Source organism: Rhinatrema bivittatum, chromosome 6, assembly GCF_901001135.1.
Source record: "Rhinatrema bivittatum chromosome 6, aRhiBiv1.1, whole genome shotgun sequence".
In the NCBI taxonomy this organism is placed as follows: Eukaryota; Metazoa; Chordata; class Amphibia; order Gymnophiona; family Rhinatrematidae; genus Rhinatrema; species Rhinatrema bivittatum.
The window spans coordinates 11,568,664-11,586,463 of NC_042620.1; the positions used below are offsets into that span (position 1 = coordinate 11,568,664).

Consider the following 17,800-nt stretch of genomic DNA (forward strand, 5'->3'; position numbering starts at 1 on the left):
ATTACAGGGACAGGCAGCCCCAGACTGGCTGGGAGCAGGGATGCAGCTCTGCATGGATTACTGGGACAGGCAGCCCCAGACTGGCTGGGAGCAGGGATGCAGCGCTGCATGGATGACTGGGACAGGCAGCCCTAGACTGGCTGGGAGCAGGGATGAGGCTCTGCATGGATTACTGGGACAGGCAGCCCCAGACTGGCTGGGAGCAGGGATGCAGCTCTGCATGGATTACAGGGACAGGCAGCTCCAGACTGGCTGGGAGCAGGGATGCAGCTCTGCATGGATGACTGGGACAGGCAGCCCCAGACTGGCTGGGAGCAGGGATGCAGCTCTGCATGGATGACTGGGACAGGCAGCCCCAGACTGGCTGGGAGCAGGGATGCAGCTCTGCATGGATGACTGGGACAGGCAGCCCCAGACTGGCTGGGAGCAGGGATGCAGCTCTGCATGGATGACTGGGACAGGCAGCCCCAGACTGGCTGGGAGCAGGGATGCAGCTCTGCATGGCTTACTGGGACAGGCAGCCCCAGACTGGCTGGGAGCAGGGATGCAGCTCTGCATGGATTACTGGGACAGGCAGCCCCAGACTGGCTGGGGGCAGGGCTGCAGCTCTCCATGGATTACAGGGACAGGCAGCCCCAGACTGGCTGGGAGCAGGGATGCAGCGCTGCATGGATTACTGGGACAGGCAGCCCTAGACTGGCTGGGAGCAGGGATGAGGCTCTGCATGGATTACAGGGACAGGCAGCCCCAGACTGGCTGGGAGCAGGGATGCAGCTCTGCATGGATTACTGGGACAGGCAGCCCCAGACTGGCTGGGAGCAGGGATGCAGCGCTGCATGGATGACTGGGACAGGCAGCCCTAGACTGGCTGGGAGCAGGGATGCAGGCTCTGCATGGATTACTGGGACAGGCAGCCCCAGACTGGCTGGGAGCAGGGATGCAGCTCTGCATGGATTACATGGGACAGGCAGCTCCAGACTGGCTGGGAGCAGGGATGCAGCTCTGCATGGATTACTGGGACAGGCAGCCCCAGACTGGCTGGGAGCAGGGATGCAGCTCTGCATGGATTACTGGGACAGGCAGCCCCAGACTGGCTGGGAGCAGGGATGCAGCTCTGCATGGATTACTGGGACAGGCTGCCCCAGACTGGCTGGGAGCAAGGATGCAGCTCTGCATGGATGACTGGGACAGGCAGTCCCAGACTTCCTGGATCAGGAATGAAATAACACAAATCTCCAGATACAGCCTCCAGGACGCAGTGCTATGTTCTGACATCACCAGCTGGGAATATCTGTCTATTGGGGCAGATACACAGCAGAACATTTCTTCCTGGGTGTTGTTTGAAAGTTTGTGGATGCAGTGCCATGTTGAAATACTGTTCAATTGAAGATCAATGCTTCAGCTTGTCTCGCTTTCTGCATTCATCATTTTCACAGCACAGGTGACCATTAATTCATAGGAGGATGCAGGAACTGAAGGGTCAACACCTCAATAAAATCAGTTGTGTGTTGTCATTTAAATATGGCAGAGAAAATGATGCAAAATGAAACAAACCACAGGAAACTGTCATTTCATTTTGCTTCCAGCATTTAGCGTGCACTAGAAACATTTACTGTGTGGCAAAAGACAGAGCCAAAACACACAAAAAAAAGAAAGAAATAAAAAATGAAACAAAACATGAAATGAGCAAATGTTTTTTCCTTCCACACTCCTCCTCAGAAGAAGGCTAAACCCACAAGGGACAAGCCAAGCTGTTTCTGAAAGGAAAGCTGCCCCAGCAGGGGAGGCCTATCCCCACTGTTCCCTAAGTCCCAAAATCCACATTAGGAAGAGTCAGAGTCAGAGGGGCTGAAGGAAACTCTAACTCCAGCCATCATTCACGCCTGCTACCTCTTTATTCCACCCCATCTCATCTGAGTCACATCAGGTAGTCATCATACTGACCTCTACCCTTACATCTTCTCATCTGGATCTTATCAGGGAGCCATCATTCACGCCTGCAACCTCTTTATTCCACCTTATCTCCATCTGAGTCACATCAGGTAGTCATCATACTGACCTCTACCCTTACATCTTCTCATCTGGATCTTATCAGGGTGCCATCATTCACGCCTGCTACCTCTTTATTCCACCCCATCTCCATCTGAGTCACATCAGGTAGTCATCATACTGACCTCTACCCTTACATCTTCTCATCTGGATCTTATCAGGGTGCCATCATTCACGCCTGCAACCTCTTTATTCCACCTTATCTCCATCTGAGTCACATCAGGTAGTCATCATACTGACCTCTACCCTTACATCTTCTCATCTGGATCTTATCAGGCAGTTATCATTCACTCCTGCTACCTCTTTATTCCACCCCATCTCATCTGAGTCACATCAGGTAGTCATCATACTGACCTCTACCCTTACATCTTCTCATCTGGATCTTATCAGGCAGTTATCATTCACTCCTGCTACCTCTTTATTCCACCCCATCTCATCTGAGTCACATCAGGTAGTCATCATACTGACCTCTACCCTTACATCTTCTCATCTGGATCTTATCAGGGAGTTATCATTCACGCCTGCAACCTCTTTATTCCACCCCATCTCATCTGAGTCACATCAGGTAGTCATCATACTGACCTCTACCCTTACATCTTCTCATCTGGATCTTATCAGGGTGCCATCATTCACGCCTGCAACCTCTTTATTCCACCTTATCTCCATCTGAGTCACATCAGGTAGTCATCATACTGACCTCTACCCTTACATCTTCTCATCTGGATCTTATCAGGGTGCCATCATTCACGCCTGCTACCTCTTTATTCCACCCCATCTCATCTGAGTCACATCAGGTAGTCATCATACTGACCTCTACCCTTACACCTCATCATCAGGATCTTATCAGGGAGTTATCATTCACGCCTGCTACCTCTTTATTCCATCCCATCTCCATCTGAGTCACATCAGGTAGTCATCATACTGACCTCTACCCTTACACCTCATCATCAGGATCTTATCAGGGAGTTATCATTCACGCCTGCTACCTCTTTATTCCATCCCATCTCCATCTGAGTCACATCAGGTAGTCATCATACTGACCTCTACCCTTACACCTCATCATCGGGATCTTATCAGGCAGTTATCATTCACGCCTGCTACCTCTTTATTCCACCCCATCTCCATCTGAGTCACATAAATTCTCTCAACTGGAAAGGGACCCAGCTGGTTCCAGTCATTTTATCTTCTATTTTCTCAGGTTCCCACTTTGATTATAAGCTCTTTGGGCTAGGACAAATAAATCATTTAAATGCACCTTTTTCCTCTGTTATGCTACACCTGTATTGCCATGAGCCCCTTGTCGGCATGCTGTCACACACACCCCGGTCCTCTCACCCTTCTGCTGTCTCACCCACACTCTTGGCTGTTTTGCTGCAATGCACCCCACCTGGGCAGGCCTCTGAAATGATCGCAGCCAGAGCAAGAGTCCATCCTAACAATGATCATAGTAAGTAAAAACTAAATTGGTCCATCCAGTTTGCTCAGCAAGTTGGTTAGGATAATGATTGCTGCTCCAGGCAGGTTACCCCCATGCCTTCTGATAGGGGTAGTAACTGCTGCTCCATGCAGGTTACCCCCATGCCTTCTGATAGGGGTAGTAACTGCCGCTCCGTGCAGGTTACCCCCATGTTTCTGTTAAGGGCAGTAACTGCCGCTCCGTGCAGGTTACCCTCATGCTTTCTGTTAAGGGCAGTAACTGCCGCTCCGTGCAGGTTACCCCCATGCTTTCTGTTAAGGGCAGTAACTGCCTGCTCCGTGCAGGTTACCCCCATATTTCTGTTAAGGGTAGTAACTGCCGCTCCGTGCAGGTTACCTCTATGCTTTCTGTTAAGGGCAGTAACTGCCGCTCCGTGCAGGTTACCTCTATGTTTTCTGTTAAGGGCAGTAACTGCCGCTCCGTGCAGGTTACCCCCATGCTTTCTGTTAAGGGCAGTAACTGCCGCTCCGTGCAGGTAACCCCCATATTTCTGTTAAGGGTAGTAACTGCCGCTCCGTGCAGGTTACCTCTATGCTTTCTGTTAAGGGCAGTAACTGCCGCTCCGTGCAGGTTACCTCTATGTTTTCTGTTAAGGGCAGTAACCGCCGCTCCGTGCAGGTTACCCCCATGCTTTCTGTTAAGGGCAGTAACTGCCGCTCCGTGCAGGTTACCCCCATGCTTTCTGTTAAGGGCAGTAACTGTCACTCCGTGCAGGTTACCCCCATGCTTTCTGTTAAGGGCAGTAACTGCTGCTCCATGCAGGTTACCCCATGTCTTCTGTTAAGGGCAGTAACTGCTGCTCCATACAGGTTACCCCATCTTTCTGTTAAGGATAGTATTGCTGTTCCCTACAGGTACTGCCGTGTAGAAATGTAAACTTTGGGTTTATCAGAGGTTCCTCCTTTTCTCTATTTCTCATCCTTTGTACTTGTCCCATACCCTTTTGAATTCCATTTCCTTTCTTTTCTTCAGCACTTGTTCCAGACCTTTTGCTTTTTGTTGCTGTACTGTTTGTCATGAGAAGTTGCAATCTGATGTTCAGCCTATAAAATCTAGTCTGCTGAGTTTAGAAAATAGCTAAAAGGAAACCAGCAATTAGCAGGACAGGAGAGGTAACTGTATGATGATAACTAACGTTTCAGCGAGGGAACTTGCAGGATGAATGAAGCCTTGCTTCTTTACCTTCCTTCCCTGGCTCGGTCTATTCCCGCACCTTACCGGGAGCCCTCCTCTGCCTAGGGCAGATTACTGTCTGTCTGCCTCTTAAGGCTCATGACATCTGCAGATAAATACAATTTTGTAATTCAAGCCCTTGGTTGCCCACTGCTGTGGCCAATGCGAATGAGATTCTCTGATTTGTTGCATCAAAAATCATCCCCAGTGCAGGCTGGGAACCTTTTACAAATTTAGAAGGTTATCTGACGGCCAAAGAAGTTGTTCATTATTTCAGAGAAGGTGGTTCTTATTCTTAGACCAGTGTTTCTCCAAGCAGCGTGCCTTCAGAGCTGATCAGATGTGCCACGGAAAAGTCACCAGCACCTGATGCTCAGGTCCAGATCAGCAGCTGGGCTGTGCTCTCAGTAACTCACTGCAATGGCTCCTAAGCATGGAGGAGCTGCTTTTTCTGAGAACATATAATCTCGCGCATGCCTCTTTTACCCTGCAGTGTGGGAATTAACAGGCGGCATGCAGGGCCCTTTCTTGTGTGGCATGCTCAGCACCTCCTCGTCTGCCCCCACCTCCGTTTCCTCCTTTGAGTGTCCTTCCAGCCTCTCTTACCGCCAGGCTGAGTGTGCACGGAGTGCTGGATGGCACTCGCTCTGAGTGTTAGAAGCAGGCAGCTGCAGCAGCAGCAGCAGCAGTGGAGGCGGCCACATGCGGCAGCCAAGGAAACTCAGTGAACCGGCAACCCATGTCACACCAGCTTCTCTCAACCGGGTACGTTCTGATGGGTTCATCTGTCTCCAACCCTTCTCTCGCTTTCGGGCCGATTCAGTAAAGTCCGCGGGATTCCCGGCGCGCGCACAGGCCACTCGCCTGTGCACGCAATTCAGTATTTAAATGAGGCCCGGCGGTAGAAACGGGCAAAAGGAGGCGCTAGGGACACTAGCGCGTCCCTAGCACCTCCTTTTGGCCTGGAGCGGCGGCTGTCAGCGGGTTTGACAGCCGCCGCTCAATTTTGCTGGCGTCAGTTCTAGAGCCCGCTGACATCCACGGGCTCGGAAACCAGACGCCGGCAAAATTGAGCATCCGGTTTTCGACCCGACAGCCGCTGGCCGACTTCAATTTTTACTTTTTTTACTCTTCAGGACCTCCGACTTAATATCGCCATGATATTAAGTCGGAGGGTGCACAGAAAAGCAGTTTTTACTGCTTTTCTGTGCACTTTCCGACTTAGTATCATGGGTAGAGCCAAGCCGTATCATGGGTGCAGCCAAGCCGTAAAATGTGCGGCTTGGCTGCACATTTTGTTTTCTGAACCGCGCGGGAATACCTAATAGCGCCCGCAACATGCATTTGCATGTTGCGGGCGCTATTAGGTTTGGCGGGTTGGACGCGCGTTTTCGGCCCCGTACTGAATAAGGGGTAAGGGAAAACGCGCGTCCCATGGCGGGTTAACAATGCGCTCCATCGGAGCGCACTGTACTGTATCGGCCTGTGAGTTTGGAAGGGAGATTGGTGGGGTTTTTGGTGTTGGCCTATGAGTCCTCTTCATGCCCACATTGCTTGCCTCTTGGAGGCTGCTGTGCCGCACAACGTTTTTGTAATGTAGATGCACCTTGGGCTTGAAAAGGATGGGAAACACTTTCTTAGATAGTGAAAGTGCTCTTCTCCACACAATGTAAAAACCTCAGGATGCTACCACCTATCCTCCTGGTTCGCTGCCTGCCAAGTGTTAAAGTCACTTTCTAAGATCCCAGACAAACTCTGGTTCCTTATCTAGATACAGATAAAATCCACATTAGGAAGAGTCAGAGTCACAGGAGCTGAAGGAAGCTCTAACTCCAGCCATCATTCACGCCTGCTACCTCTTTATTCCACCCCATCTCCATCTGAGTCACATCAGGTAGTCATCATACTGACCTCTACCCTTACATCTTCTCATCTGGATCTTATCAGGGTGCCATCATTCACGCCTGCTACCTCTTTATTCCACCCCATCTCCATCTGAGTCACATCAGGTAGTCATCATACTGACCTCTACCCTTACATCTTCTCATCTGGATCTTATCAGGGAGCCATCATTCACGCCTGCTACCTCTTTATTCCACCCCCTACCCTTCCCTCTCTCATCTGGATCTTATCAGGGAGCCATCATTCACGCCTGCTACCTCTTTTATTCCACCCCATCTCCATCTGAGTCACATCAGGTAGTCATCATACTGACCTCTACCCTTACATCTTCTCATCTGGATCTTATCAGGGAGCCATCATTCACGCCTGCTACCTCTTTATTCCACCCCATCTCCATCTGAGTCACATCAGGTAGTCATCATACTGACCTCTACCCTTACATCTTCTCATCTGGATCTTATCAGGGTGCCATCATTCACGCCTGCAACCTCTTTATTCCACCTTATCTCCATCTGAGTCACATCAGGTAGTCATCATACTGACCTCTACCCTTACATCTTCTCATCTGGATCTTATCAGGCAGTTATCATTCACTCCTGCTACCTCTTTATTCCACCCCATCTCATCTGAGTCACATCAGGTAGTCATCATACTGACCTCTACCCTTACATCTTCTCATCTGGATCTTATCAGGGAGCCATCATTCACGCCTGCTACCTCTTTATTCCACCCCATCTCCATCTGAGTCACATCAGGTAGTCATCATACTGACCTCTACCCTTACATCTTCTCATCTGGATCTTATCAGGGAGCCATCATTCACGCCTGCTACCTCTTTATTCCACCCCATCTCCATCTGAGTCACATCAGGTAGTCATCATACTGACCTCTACCCTTACATCTTCTCATCTGGATCTTATCAGGGAGTCCATCATTCACGCCTGCTACCTCTTTATTCCACCCCATCTCCATCTGAGTCACATCAGGTAGTCATCATACTGACCTCTACCCTTACATCTTCTCATCTGGATCTTATCAGGGAGCCATCATTCACGCCTGCTACCTCTTTATTCCACCCCATCTCCATCTGAGTCACATCAGGTAGTCATCATACTGACCTCTACCCTTACATCTTCTCATCTGGATCTTATCAGGGAGCCATCATTCACGCCTGCTACCTCTTTATTCCACCCCATCTCCATCTGAGTCACATCAGGTAGTCATCATACTGACCTCTACCCTTACATCTTCTCATCTGGATCTTATCAGGGAGCCATCATTCACGCCTGCTACCTCTTTATTCCACCCCATCTCCATCTGAGTCACATCAGGTAGTCATCATACTGACCTCTACCCTTACATCTTCTCATCTGGATCTTATCAGGGAGCCATCATTCACGCCTGCTACCTCTTTATTCCACCCCATCTCCATCTGAGTCACATCAGGTAGTCATCATAATGACCTCTTTCCTTACATCTTCTCATCTGGATCTTATCAGGGAGCCATCATTCACGCCTGCTACCTCTTTATTCCACCCCATCTCCATCTGAGTCACATCAGGTAGTCATCATACTGACCTCTACCCTTACATCTTCTCATCTGGATCTTATCAGGAGCCATCATTCACGCCTGCTACCTCTTTATTCCACCCCATCTCCATCTGAGTCACATCAGGTAGTCATCATACTGACTTCTACCCTTACATCTTCTCATCTGGATCTTATCAGGGAGCCATCATTCACGCCTGCTACCTCTTTATTCCACCCCATCTCCATCTGAGTCACATCAGGTAGTCATCATACTGACTTCTACCCTTACACCTCATCATCAGGATCTTATCAGGGAGCCATCATTCACGCCTGCTACCTCTTTATTCCACCCCATCTCCATCTGAGTCACATCAGGTAGTCATCATACTGACCTCTACCCTTACATCTTCTCATCTGGATCTTATCAGGGAGCCATCATTCACGCCTGCTACCTCTTTATTCCACCCCATCTCCATCTGAGTCACATCAGGTAGTCATCATACTGACTTCTACCCTTACATCTTCTCATCTGGATCTTATCAGGGAGCCATCATTCACGCCTGCTACCTCTTTATTCCACCCCATCTCCGAGTCACATCAGGTAGTCATCATACTGACCTCTACCCTTACATCTTCTCATCTGGATCTTATCAGGGAGCCATCATTCACGCCTGCAACCTCTTTATTCCACCTTATCTCCATCTGAGTCACATCAGGTAGTCATCATACTGACTTCTACCCTTACACCTCATCATCAGGATCTTATCAGGGAGTTTCATCATCAGGATCTTATCAGGGAGTTATCATTCACATTTGCTACCTCTTTATTCCACCCTATCTCCATCTGAGTCACATCAGGTAGTCATCGTACTGACTTCTACCCTTACACCTCATCATCAGGATCTTATCAGGGAGTGTCATCATCTGGATCTTATCAGGGAGTTATCATTCACGCCTGCTACCTCTTTATTCCACCCCATCTTCATCTGATTCACATCAGGTAGTCATCATACTGACCTCTTTCCTTACATCTTCTCATCTGGATCTTATCAGGGTGCCATCATTCAAGCCTGCTACCTCTTTATTCCACCCTATCTCCATGTGAGTCAAATCAGGTAGACATCATACTGACTTCTACCCTTACACCTCATCATCAGGATCTTATCATGGAGTTATCATTCATGCCTGATACCTCTTTATTCCACCCCATCTCCATCTGAGTCACATCAGGTAGACATCATACTGTCCTCTACCCTTACATCTTCTCATCTGGATCTTATCAGGGAGCCATCATTCACGCCTGCTACCTCTTTATTCCACCCCATCTCCATCCGAGTCAATTCATGTAGACATCATACTGACCTCTACCCTTACACCTTCTCATGTGGATCTTATCAGGGAGTTATCATTCATGCCTGCTATCTCTTTATTCCACCCTATCTCCATCTGAGTCACATCAGGTAGTTTTCATACTGACCTCTACCCTTACATCTCATCATCAGGATCTCATCAGGGAGTTATCACACATGGCCATTCTCCATAGTCCACATCAGCTAGCTCTCATCACCCTGGATTTCATCAGGACTCTTTCACTATCTTCTAGAACAGGGGAAGACAATGCTGGTCATTGAATGCCACAAACTAAGTCTGGTTTTCATAACATCCACAATGAATATGAATGAGATGGATCTGAAAATCTACCTCATACATATTCTCTGTGCATATCCTGAAATTCAGACTTGTTAGTGGCACTCCAGGACCAGAGTTGCCCACCCCTGTTCTAGGCAGTAAGAAGCATTTCCTTTCTTTCACCACTAGAGGGTGCTCAATACATAGTGCTCCCTTGTTAACAAGTGCTTGATCCCCAGCACTCACACATCTTGTTATCCAGCACTGTGTTTATTTACTTACTCATGATCCCTCTTCACTTGTCTGATTACTGTAGAGGAGAGCCAGTGAGAATCCCAGGAAGTGAAATCCACAGCAGCGCCTGTTTCTGGGTCAGGACTATAAGCGCCACCTAAACCACAGAGATTCCCGATGGCCAAGCAGTAAGGAGCTCCAGTCAGCTGCATTTCCCATCTGTCACCACTAGAAGGCGTCCATGGCGAGAGCGTTTCTCCTGTCTCCTGCCCATTTCCGGCTCTTATCAGGGACGTATCAAACATTGCCTCTGGCCATACTCCTCATCAGGAAGTTATCTCGCGTGACCTCTGGCCTTACTCACTAGGAACCCATGAGCTTTGGTGCCTCCACTTATTCTATGCCATCCTGCTCCCATCAGGGAGCCATCATACGTGACTCCTGCCCTTACTCTTTACCGTCCAGCTCTCATCAGGGGACGTCACTCATGTAAAACATTGTGCACCTTTAAGAGCTGCTCTGTATCTCCTAATCTTTCAGGTGGGATATTGGACCTGCAAGAGAGCCTGCGCTCTCGGTCAGGACCGGAGGGACTTTCTCCAGGCCTACGACTCTGTGCACCGTGAAGCCGACGTTTTACACGGACAGAGGGAAAGCGCCCCGGTGCAGTCGTTACAGAGCTCTGGGTGACCCGGGGAGCCTGGACAGAGGGGGAGACGGCAAAGGTGCAAACCTGGAGCTGGGAGGGAGAGATGCGGATCCCAGCCTTGCGCACGGAGTTGGCTTTCAGGCTCTCCCTCCTGCTCACCATCCCGCCCCGTCTCTCCCCCCCTTCTAGCGAGCAGGGGCGCTGTTTCCCATAGCCACAGAATGGGGGGGGGGGGGCGCTCTGGCTTCAGGGAAGGAAGCGGCTCGCCAGCCCCAAAGGCGATCAGAGAGGCTAGCGAAGGGCACCCCCCCACACACCCCGGGGGCAGGGGAGCGGCAGGTCTCCTCTCCCCCCCCCCCCCCCACTCTGCACGGGCGGGGGTCAGGTCCCCATTTGGGCAGGCGGGAGCTCCTGTCGGGACAGCACTGGGCTCAGATAACCTCCTCTCCCCGCCGGATTTCTACGCCTTGCCGTCCTCACCCTTATTGGTGTTTTCTGCCGGATCTCGGGTCGTGGCCGGAGATTCCCCAGCACCGGGTCCCGTCCAGAATAGCCCCCCCCCCCTCCCAGTAATGCGCGCATAAAGTGCCCCCCCCCCTCCCAATCCAGCGCCAGATGTGCGAAGCCCCGCTCGCTGCCCGCGCAGGTGGGAGAGCCCCAGCCCGAGGTGACAGCACAGCTGGAGGCGCAGCTGCCGCGGCAGCGCTGCCACTTACCACCAGAGCCCGATGATGTCGGCCGGGAAGAGGAGGATGAGGAAGAGCCCGAGCTGGGTGCGGGAGGGGGGCAGCATGGTGTCCCCGAGAGCCGAGCAGTGAGCGCCGCCGCAGCCCTGGGGCGGGCGCCGGCCGCAGCTGCAGCGCACGCGGGGAGGGAGGCGGCCCGGGCAGGCAGGGGGAGGGGGAGGGGGAGGAAGCAGGGGAAGCGCCGCCCGCGGGGGAGGGTGGGGAGCGGCGGCAGCCAGGACCACCCGGGGGGATCCGGAGCAGGGAGCTCCCGAGGGGATCCGGAGCCTGCACTCCCGGGGGGATCCGGAGCCTGCACTCCCGGGGGGAATCCGGAGCCAGGACCTCCCGAGGGGATCCGGAGCCTGCACTCACGGGGGAATCCGGAGCCTGCACTCACCGGGGGAATCCGGAGCCAGGACCTCCCGAGGGGATCCGGAGCCTGCACTCACAAGGGGATCTGAGCCTGCACTCACCGGGGGAATCCGGAGTCTGCACTCCCGGGGGAATCCGGAGCCTGCACTCACCGGGGGAATCCGGAGTCTGCACTCCCGGGGGAATCCGGAGCCTGCACTCACCGGGGGAATCCGGAGCCAGGACCTCCCGAGGGGATCCGGAGCCTGCACTCACCGGGGGAATCCGGAGCCAGGACCTCCCGAGGGGATCCGGAGCCTGCACTCCCGGGGGAATCCGGAGCCTGCACTCACTGGGGGAATCCGGAGCCTGCACTCACCGGGGGAATCCGGAGCCTGCACTCACCGGAGAATCCGGAGCCTGCACTCCCGGGGGAATCCGGAGCCTGCACTCACTGGGGGAATCCGGAGCCTGCACTCCCGGGGGAATCCGGAGCCTGCACTCCCGGGGGGAATCCGGAGCCAGGACCTCCCGAGGGGATCCGGAGCCTGCACTCACGGGGGAATCCGGAGCCTGCACTCACTGGGGGAATCCGGAGCCTGCACTCCCGGGGGAATCCGGAGCCTGCACTCCCGGGGGGAATCCGGAGCCAGGACCTCCCGAGGGGATCCGGAGCCTGCACTCCCGAGGGGATCCGGAGCCTGCACTCACCGGGGGAATCCGGAGTCTGCACTCCCGGGGGAATCCGGAGCCTGCACTCCCGGGGGAATCCGGAGCCTGCACTCACCGGGGGAATCCGGAGCCAGGACCTCCCGAGGGGATCCGGAGCCTGCACTCCCGGGGGAATCCGGAGCCTGCACTCACCGGGGGAATCCGGAGCCTGCACTCACCGGAGAATCCGGAGCCTGCACTCCCGGGGGAATCCGGAGCCTGCACTCACTGGGGGAATCCGGAGCCTGCACTCACTGGGGGAATCCGGAGCCAGGATCTCCCGGGGGAATCCGGAGCCTGCACTCACGGGGGGATCCGGAGTCTGCACTCCCCGGGGGGAATCCGGAGCCTGCACTCCTGGGGGGAGGGATCCGGAGCCAGGACCACCCGGGGGGATCCGGAGCAGGGAGCTCCCGAGGGGATCCGGAGCCTGCACTCACCGGGGGGATCCGAAGCCTGCACTCACGGGGGGATCCGGAGCCTGCACTCACAGGGGGATCTGAGCCTGCACTCACCGGGGGAATCCGGAGCCTGCACTCCCGGGGGGAATCCGGAGCCTGCACTCACCGGGGGGATCCGGAGCCTGCACTCCCGGGGGAATCCGGAGCCTGCACTCACAGGGGGATCGGAGCCTGCACTCACCGGGGGAATCCGGAGCCTGCACTCCCGGGGGGAATCCGGAGCCTGCACTCACCGGGGGAATCCGGAGCCTGCACTCACAGGGGGATCGGAGCCTGCACTCACCGGGGGAATCCGGAGCCTGCACTCACAGGGAGATCGGAGCCTGCACTCACCGGGGGAATCCGGAGCCTGCACTCCCGGGGGGAATCCGGAGCCTGCACTCACCGGGGGAATCCGGAGCCTGCACTCAGGAGGGGAATCCGGAACCTGCACTCACGGGGGGAATCCGGAGCCAGGACCACCCGGGGGGATCCGGAGCAGGGAGCTCCCGAGGGGATCCGGAGCCTGCACTCACCGGGGGAATCCGGAGCCAGGAGATCCCGGGGGAATCCGGAGCCTGCACTCCCGGGGGAATCCGGAGCCTGCACTCACCGGGGGAATCCGGAGCCAGGAGCTCCCGGGGGAATCCGGAGCCTGCACTCACGGGGGGATCCGGAGCCTGCACTCACGGGGGAATCCGGAGCCTGCACTCACCGGGGGGATCCGGAGCCTGCACTCACGGGGGAATCAGGAGCCAGGACACCCAGGGGAACTGGGAAATCCCGAACCGGCCCTCTCCAGAGGACTCCGGAGTTCGATCCTCCCGGTAGCCGGAAGGTGACACCGCGGGGGGGGGGGGGGGGGGGATCAGAATCAAGGCCACAATGAGTGCCCCGGGGGCAGAACCAACAGGGGAAAGCCGGAGCTGACAGCAGAGAAGGTCAGACCTCGGGGAGATCCCGAGTCCACAGTGCCTGGGGTGATCCTGACTCGGCAGTGGAAAATCCGAAGTCAGCCTGGTTTAGGAAAATCTGGAGCAAGCAGCAGCGAAGGTTACGCTGCCCAACATAAGAAATAGCAGAGCACGAGGGAATCCGAAAGCAGAATCCCTGGAGAGAGTCCAGGCCCGCAGCGGGGAGGGTGAATCCGAAGCCAGAAGGTCCCACCTGGGGAAGATCTGGAGTAAGCAGTGCCCTGGGGGAGGGGCACCCGGAGCTAGAGTCACGGGAGGGGCTGAGGACTCCAGAGCTGGCAGTGCGCACAGAAAGAGGGCGAGGGATCCGAAATCAGAATCCGGAGCCGGACCTGGGGAGGGGGGATTCGATTCCAGTCCAGTTCAAGGGAAACCAAACCATAAGCAGAAGAGTCACCCGGCTGGAGGATGCGGGAGGGAATCAAAATCCCGACTCAGCTCCCTCCGCGGTAATCACCGCACTGCTCGCTCATACAAGCAAAGCGCGCAAGGTCCGCGGGAGAATCTAGAACCAGCTCTGCCCACAAGAGAATCCAGAGCAAGGACACAAACAAACACACACACACTCACACTCTCACACACACACACACACACACTCACACACACACACTCACACTCTCACACACACACACAGGGCTGGGAGAGGAGAGAACAAGTGAGAAAAGGTCTTGCTGGGGTGGGAGAGGAGAGAACAGGTGGGAGAGAGCAGTGCTGGGCTGGGACCAGAGAGAAGAGATGAGAGAAGGCATTGCTGGGGTGGGAAGGGAAAGAATGGGGACCCAGCAATTCTGGTGTAAGAGGGCAGGGAGGGGCAGAAGTGGGAGAGAGAGGGTCTGGAACTGGTCTCCGGCTCTCATAAGAACATAAGAAATTGCCAAGCTGGGTCAGACCAAGGGTCCATCAAGCCCAGCATCCTGTTTCCAACAGAGGCCAATCCAGGCCATAAGAACCTGGCAAGTACCCAAACACTAAGTCTATTCCATGTAACCATTGCTAATGGCAGTGGCTATTCTCTAAGTGAACTTAATAGCAGGTAATGGACTTCTCCTCCAAGAACTTATCCAATCCTTTTTTGAACCCAGCTACACTAACTGCACTAACCACATCCTCTGGCAACAAATTCCAGAGCTTTATTGTGCGTTGAGTGAAACGAATTTTCTCAGATTTGTTTTAAATGTGCTACTTGCTAACTTCATGGAATGCCCCCTAGTCCTTCTATTATTTGAAAGTGTAAATAACCGATTCACATCTACTCATTCAAGACCTCTCATGATCTTAAACACCTCTATCATATCCCCCCTCAGCCGTCTCTTCTCCAAGCTGAACAGCCCTAACCTCTTCAGCCTTTCCTCATAGGGGAGCTGTTCCATCCCCTTTATCATTTTGGTTGCCCTTCTCTGTACCTTCTCCATCGCAATTACATCTTTTTTGAGATGCGGCGACCAGAATTGTACACAGTATTCAAGGTGTGGTCTCACCATGGAGCGATACAGAGGCATTATAACATTTTCCGTTTTATTCACCATTCCCTTCCTAATAATTCCTAGCATTCTATTTGCTTTTTTGACTGCCGCAGCACACTGAGCCGACGATTTTAAAGTATTATCCACTATGATGCCTAGATCTCTTTCCTGGGTGGTAGCTCCTAATATGGAACCTAACATTGTGTAACTACAGCAAGGGTTATTTTTCCCTATATGCAACACCTTGCACTTGTCCACATTAAATTTCATCTGCCATTTGGATGCCCAATCATCCAGTCTCACAAGGTCCTCCTGTAATGTATCACAGTCTGCTTGTGATTTAACTACTCTGAATAATTTTGTATTATCTGCAGATCTGATAACCTCACTCGTCATATTCCTTTCCAGATCATTTATATATATATTGAAAGGCACCGTCCAAGTACAGACCCCTGAGGCACTCCACTGTTTACCCTTTTCCACTGAGAAAATTGACCGTTTAATCCTATTTAAGAACATAAGAAATTGCCATACTGGGTCAGACCAAGGGTCCATCAAGCCCAACAGTGGCCAAGCCAGGCTACAAGTACCTGGCAAGTGCCCAGATAGCCTGGCAAGTAACAATTATCACCCAGGGCTTCCATTTCCTCTGCACATGTGGACAAAATGACCACCATTCCCGTGCCTTCTAAAAGGCTTCTGCTGCCTGTCCCTGCTAACCAGGTCACTCTTGTGGCTGATGCCACGGAACCGCCCTCACCGGTGCACCTAAAGCATGGTCCCCCCCAAAGTGAAGTGCAATCTTAGCTCTCCACATGACCGGCAGCTTTTTCCGCATTCTGCCCTCGGCGCCGTGACCGCTCGCCACCGCTGTCCGTTCCCTCACAGCCGAGTCCTACTCGCACGTCCATCTGCCGCTCCCTGGCCTCCCTCAGTGGCAGCTGCTTCCCTGTCCTCTCGGCTGTGGTCCACACCGGTCCCAACCAAAGCAATTCCCTGCTTTTTTTTTTTTTTTTAAACTGCTTTAAACACCACCGAAATAAGTTTTCAAATCCGTTCCTGGGATGAGCTGCTGCGCTGGGAAGGGCTTTGTGAGGCTAAGAGGCAGCTGGGTTCCTGAGCCTCCCCCCAACAGACCCAGAGATGAGGTCCCAAAGGCCCCCCACACCCTGCTTGTCAGGAACCTCATGATTCACCCCGGGACTGAAGTCCTGAAGCAGAATCTTCTTTGGGGTTTTTTTTCTTTTCCTCCAGACGGCAGGTTTTGCACCTCTGCCACCTGCTAGAGACAGAGAATACTGAAAGGGTGCAGGTGCCAGTAACGCTTTTCCTCTCTGTAAGAACAGAAGAACATGCCACTCTGTTTCCTGGCTTTTAACCAGTTTGTAATCCTCCTATCCCATGACTTTTTACTTTTCCTAGAAGCCTCGCATGAGGGACTTTGTCAACGCCTTCTGAAAATCCAAATATACTACATCTACCGGTTCCCCTTTATCCACCTGCCTGGATGTGTCCTGGGGGGGTCTCCTACCTCCCCCTCTCTCCCCCCCCCCCCCCCACCTAGCTCTGGGGCAGACTCTGCTGTGTCTGAAGGTTCAGGAGGCAGAAATGGAGGAGGGGGAGGAGAGACGGGGGTGGGAGGAGGTTCCCAGCTCACCCCGGGTCAACCAAACAGGTATATCCAGCCCGGGTTTTCTCCCGCTGCATGCATGGGTTTGTAGTTCTTTCTTTCCCACAGCTTGGGCTTTCAGTCTCCGCCTGCAATGGGGCACTTTTTAACCAGGAAAATAGAGAGGGAGGAGGGCGAGGAGATCAGTGGGGGTGAGGGATGGCTAAGGTCAAAAATAAAGAGAGTGAGCAGAGAGAGGAAAAGAGGGCAGGCGAGAAGGAGGGAAGACGACGGGCGGAGGGCGCTGTGGAAGGAGAGGGAGTCTCAGACGACCCCCTCCAGGCTCTCAGTGTTACCTCTTCCTCTCTCTCTCTCTCCGTCCCCTCCCCCAATAGTTCAGGGGCCACACTTGAGTGTCCTGAATACGGCTCTGGGCGCCCATCGCAGAAATGCTAAGGTGGCAAGTCCCAGGAGATGCCAGCAAGGGTTATTGACCCAAACATTTCCTGCAGCTGCGGAGCGTGAGCGAGGGAGAAGAGCTTACAAGGCGCCCTTGAAATGACCTGCCCAGAGTACTTCATGGAAGTCACCGTATTTTTATGTTCTTTACAGGTGTAAAGTGAACATGGATGAAGGGGGTGCGTTGTGCTATGACTGAGGTGAGGTTTATGTTTGTGGGGTTCTTTTAAACATGTGGATCTCGTAGATGAGAAGACTATATCTTATATCATGGATGTTAAAGTATTGTAATTAGTGCATGCTTTGGATAATTTTGTATTGACAATATTACTTTTCTCTCTGAAACGACGTCACTATAATAAAATGTGTGTGGTTTTTTCACAACTCGTGAATGCTCTGCGATGTCTCCCATTGTGTTGTGT

General features: G+C 53.2%; 1 protein-coding gene across 3 annotated transcripts in view; it reads right to left on the bottom strand.

Annotated features, from left to right (window-relative positions):
- The window catches only part of WNT6 (Wnt family member 6), a 76,559-nt gene extending 65,034 nt beyond the window's left edge, over nt 1-11,525 (bottom strand). For 2 of the 3 annotated variants that reach the window (XM_029605035.1, XM_029605038.1), the window contains exon 1: nt 10,043-11,178. In XM_029605035.1, coding sequence (XP_029460895.1) covers nt 10,043-10,299 — 257 coding nt within the window. In that variant the 5' untranslated portion in view covers nt 10,300-11,178. Of the gene's footprint in view, nt 1-10,042; nt 11,179-11,359 lie in introns of those variants that run through there. The other variant, XM_029605036.1, reaches the window with a different exon arrangement.
- Nucleotides 11,526-17,800: the final 6,275 nt, after the last annotated feature.